Here is a 4,830-nt window from a genome sequence, read left to right on the forward strand (position 1 = left end):
ATTCAGCTGTAGAAGCTGTCTCCTAGATCACAGTGATGTATGTGTGTAGCCTGACATTAGGAATTGTTCAGGTTTTCAGGCTCAGAACTTGTAACTGCACAGTTGGAAAAATCGTTGCAGCTAACCCACTGCCCATATGCTTGGCATCTGCATTTATATTTTGTCTAGAAATAAACATATGGGTCTGAATTTTTGTAAACAGCCTTTGATTTTTGGAAGCAGATGGATGTGGGTGGAAGTATTGGCATCCAGGTATCAATCTTATGTTTACTGCACCTTTAAATCATATTAAATCTGTGCTAGGCGTGCTGAAAAGCCGTTAAAAAAATATAGAGCTCTACCTTTGCCGCCCAAGGGAAGAAAAAGGAGGAAACCACCTCTGCCCCGTGTGAGGATCGAACTCACGACCTTCAGATTATGAGAACAAAAGACCCTCAGTAAGGGAAAGAATAAAAAGGCTGAAGAAACAGGAGAAGAAAGCCCTGCCAGATGAGGCAGCCTGCTGTAAGGAATGGAGGAGTGGCACTGCAGGTGCAGCCCTGGCAGGGACATCTAACCGTGGTCTTTGAGAACACCTAGTTCATCCTACCTTATCTGTATCTAAGGCTGCAGACGTGAAACAGAGTAGGTGGATTCCTGGTAAGCAAGATGTTTTATTAGGTGGCTGAAGAAAATTTAGCCAAAGCAGAGCAGAAACGTGTTGACACCAGGTGGAGGCTGCGAGCGTTGAACACACCAAGTCTTGATGATCAGGACCATGAGAAACGTTATGAAGAGATAGCCAAGCTCCTGCATGACAACAGGGTGAAAGAAGCTGAACTGCTGAAGGCCATGAAGGAAGCAGAAGAAAAAAAGGTATTTGCATTATTGCCTTTTCTAAGCGGGACTGGCACAAACATAAATGTCCTTTGCCCATAACATGGCAGAGCATAAAACTGAAAGGTATTGAAGAAATATTTTGTTGGGAATCTCCTTTCCTCTTTTGACTAGAAATTTCTGGAAGCACTAGAGCAAATTGGTGAGGATATTTTAGGCTTAGGAAAGCATATTCGTGTTTCTGTAAGTTCCTCATTCTTTTTTTCTCTGACCCCTGACGTTTACCTTTCTCCAAGTGTTTGAAGGAGACATTTTTCGGATAGAATCATTCACCCATCATAATAACACATGTTTTGGTTTAAGGGTGAAGCGTAGTCTGTAATATCCAGATCGTTTTTCTTGTTGCTTTTTCCTTGCAACACATCTGTTGAAGACATGTTTAATGTCTTTGTTGTGCAGCGGGAAGAAGTTCTAGAGAAAGAAGCTCATCCGGAGGAAGAGCAGAAGACTCCTGCTGCTGCAGATGAGCACAGGAAAAAGTTTTCAGAAGACAAAATGAGCGATGCATTAGGATTGGCTGAAAAGCTGCAAAGAGAAGATGGCTGTTTTGGTGAGAATGTAGATAATGCAGTTCGCCCATGTGGGTGATGACACGGATATTGGCATGAGGGATTCAGCAATTGAATACAAAGCATCCAGTATTGGGAATAAACTTAAGTTTAACTCTTTTACATAAGTACTTCTTGGCAGTATTCTTTCATGAAACCAATTTATCAGGCCAGACTTGGACAGGAATCTCCGTTTGGTATCTCTCAGATGCAGCAATATAAATGGCATTTTTTGTAGGCTTAGATTAACTTAAACCGATCCTAAAATCACATCCTTGAAAAATGCTCTGTCAAATAACATAAACAATAGCAAACTTGCTACCAAGAAGTAACTTTGCCAGGTGTTTTTCGCAGGAAAAAAACCAGCTGTGCCCTTCCAGCATTGGGCAGTACACCCTTCTCAAATGCTGCTCTCGTGTGTTTCTGCAGCTATTTCTGCTGTCCCCGCTATCTCTGCAAGGCTCACGCAAGATTAGCGATTAGTACTGAGAGCAGGTGATTAGTGTTGCTTTGGGCAAACCTTTTCAGACTTTGCCCTTATTTACCTAATGTTTTTAATATGGAGTAATTTGCAACTGCAAATTATTAAAATGGGTGTCTCCTTTTGAAACTGCAAGTATGAGTAGCGATATTCCACACGATCTTTGTGGCCCATTTGTCGGAAGATTAATTATACAGGACGTAGCAGCACATGTGGAGCTGTAATTTCTTAAAATTAAATGCAGTGATGCATAGCTTCGACCCACAGAGTAGAAACATTGACTTCTATTTCTGAGCAAATTGTACTTGCCATTAGCAGGAGCGAGTGATTGTTCCAGTTTTGCTTCCTGGAGAAAAACTGTTTCACCTCAAGCTAGAAAAATTCACTGGAAATTCAAACACTTTTAATTTACAAAGAATCCTTATCTCCACTTTCCACAGAGAGACTGCACAGTTTAAAGGCCAGGCATACAGAGAGAGGAATGGAGCTCCAGCAGGCACCAAGGTCTGGAAACATCTGTCTGAATGATTTGACTGCATCAGGGTCATCACCACACAGTAAGTTTCCAAGTTGGGACCCTCCTTTCTTTCACGTTTAATTTCAGAAGCATTATTGGAACACCTCATTGGGTGATTGAGTCATTTTTAGTTGTGTAGGTGTTCAGTGGCTAGTAAACCAGTTTATTGTTGCATTCTCTTTCACACCTAAAAAAATGTCTTCACTACCAGGGGCAACACAGGTAGGAAGTGCTTGAAGCCTGTCACATTGCAACAATAGTGACATTAATCCTCAGCCTAGTTTTAGTCCCGTTCTGACCCGACCTTTTTACCTATGCTTTTTCTGTCTTCATGGTGTATGATTTGGGGCATTTGAGAAGATGTAGAGCTGTCACCAAAATCTTCCTGGGAGGTATAGTCAGGAGTTAGTCTGCAGTCATGTCCTCTGGGCCGTGCTAGCCATTAGGGCCAGTGAAAGCTTATTTTAAGATCACATCCATGCTATGTAGAGAACTCTGCCTGCAATGGGAGGCCGCATCTATGGACCTGCCATAGCGACGCATCAGCATCTGGCCTTTTGTAACAAAACACAGGCACCGCTTTCAAAGGGCCTGCTTTTACGGCTCTCAGGGCTGGCTGGCATACAGAGGTACTAATAAAGCCTCATATTCTACGTCAGAGGCATCTGCGTTCCAGTAAGCATTCACTGTATTTATGGAAAACCATTAAGTCCGAGTTTCTTGCACCTCAGTGTCTTCAGAGAGCAGACGAGCAGAACTGGCATGCCAGGAGTGGGAGCTGATGGCCGAGGTCAGACGGCTCAGACGGAGGCTCGCCTCGCAGGCTCGAGCTAGATATCCTCCAGCTCAGTTCCCAGCTACAGAGTGGACACCTTGAGATGGTTTGCTCAGCTGTACTTTCACATTATTAATCAGTGAAACGCTAAATAGGTATTGTGTGATTAAAGACGGATGATAGATTGTTTATAAGGAAATATTTTGGAAATATTTTTATATAAAAATAAAATGCTAGCTAGAAAAACGTGTGTTGTTTGTAACCTCATTATTTTCTTAGTAACTATAAAGCTATTTTTACTTCTGAAATAAACTCACCTTTTCTCATTATTTTTGCAGTATCTGTGTACTTTATTTGTTCTGGTGGGTGCCATGACTTGAAGAAACAAACCACTGTTAAAATATTGGTTTTGTCAGTGACATGTAAGCAGATTCTACAAGCTGCAGCAGGGAAATTTGCAATTGAAGAGAAAAATCCTTTCCATTGATGGGCAAGTGCTGAAAGCAAGGCCCAGAGAGACTGTGGAACTTCTGTTGCTGGCAGTACGTGCAGTTGTTACACGTATTAACAGGTTCATTTCATAAGAAAGAAGGGGAGAGAGTATCTAAATGAAGACACTTTCTCGTGCTGCTAGGCTATCACTGTTTTGCTGGTGCCTGCTGGGGCAGCAGGGTGGGAGCAGGACCACTCATGCTGAGTGAGGGTGCCGAAGCACTGCCCTGCCCCTGAGCAGCTGCTGTCACCTGGGGCTGAAAGCAGTGTCCCTCTTCCTCGTTAGTTATGTGAAGATCTAAATGCTCAGGGGTATGTCTTTAGCCTGGCATTTGCATCCTCGGCATCTGGAAGTCGAAACAGTCCCATTAGAGGAGGGCGGGATCCATGGAAATCTCACTGCAGCCCTCAGCAGTGCGCACAAGACGCACTGTATAAAAAGGCACAAAAATGCAACAGGGAGAGCCCATCTTTGGGAGGCTGCAGGAGTGGATGAATGAATTGCCTTTTTCTGCTGCTTGTCTTGGAGCTTGCATGTGGTTATTTCTGTATTTTACAGGGAGAAAATAAACCCACGTGGTTTTTGGCAGACACCTCAGGCAATATATCTGCTCACGGGACAAAAGGTTCTATCCGCCGTTGCCCCGTGTGAGGCTCGAACTCACGACCTTCAGATTATGAGACTGACGCGCTACCTACTGCGCTAACGAGGCTCCTCGAATACAGCGTTCCCGCGCAGAGCTCTTCTGCCTGCTCCCCCGCAGCCTCGGCCCTTTCCTCCGTCCCTGCTATTGTCTGTTCCTGGGGGGCTGCCTGAGAAACCTCCTTTCTGTGTAAATGGCTCCTTTTCTACACCAGAGACCTGACTCGGGGGTGGTTTTTTCCCCCAGGTTCATTAATTTCACATGCTTTCCTGCAAGACAGACCTGACGTTTTTTGCCAACGACTCCTCTTTGCCCTCTTCTGCAGAACAGCTGCATTCTGGGAAGAGTACTTCAGGGTCCTTCAGCGTTCTCTGGGGTTCCTCAATGTCCTTTGGAGTCCTTCAACATCCTTCAGGGTTCCTCAACGTCCTTGGCATTCCTCAACATCCTTCAGGGTTCCTCAATGTCTTTTGTGTTCCCCCAACGTCCTTCAGGGT

General features: G+C 44.3%; 1 protein-coding gene and 1 non-coding gene across 2 annotated transcripts in view; one reads left to right on the forward strand and one right to left on the reverse strand.

Moving 5' to 3' along the window:
- TBC1D31 (TBC1 domain family, member 31) overlaps window positions 1–3,299 on the forward strand; it is a gene marked incomplete at its 5' end in the record, with an annotated part of 25,538 nt that extends 22,239 nt beyond the window's left edge. The window contains 2 exons of the mRNA XM_008937060.1: window positions 2,346–2,462; window positions 3,154–3,299. Coding sequence (XP_008935308.1) covers window positions 2,346–2,462; window positions 3,154–3,299 — 263 coding nt within the window. The remainder of the gene's footprint in view (window positions 1–2,345; window positions 2,463–3,153) is intronic.
- Window positions 3,300–4,329: 1,030 nt separating this feature from the next.
- TRNAM-CAU lies at window positions 4,330–4,402 on the reverse strand. The gene has a single exon. It is a non-coding gene; the product is annotated as a tRNA-Met (tRNA).
- Between the last annotated feature and the right edge of the window lie 428 nt (window positions 4,403–4,830).

The sequence above is a fragment of the Merops nubicus genome, unplaced genomic scaffold (assembly GCF_000691845.1).
Source record: "Merops nubicus isolate BGI_N331 unplaced genomic scaffold, ASM69184v1 scaffold12520, whole genome shotgun sequence".
Taxonomy (NCBI): Eukaryota; Metazoa; Chordata; class Aves; order Coraciiformes; family Meropidae; genus Merops; species Merops nubicus.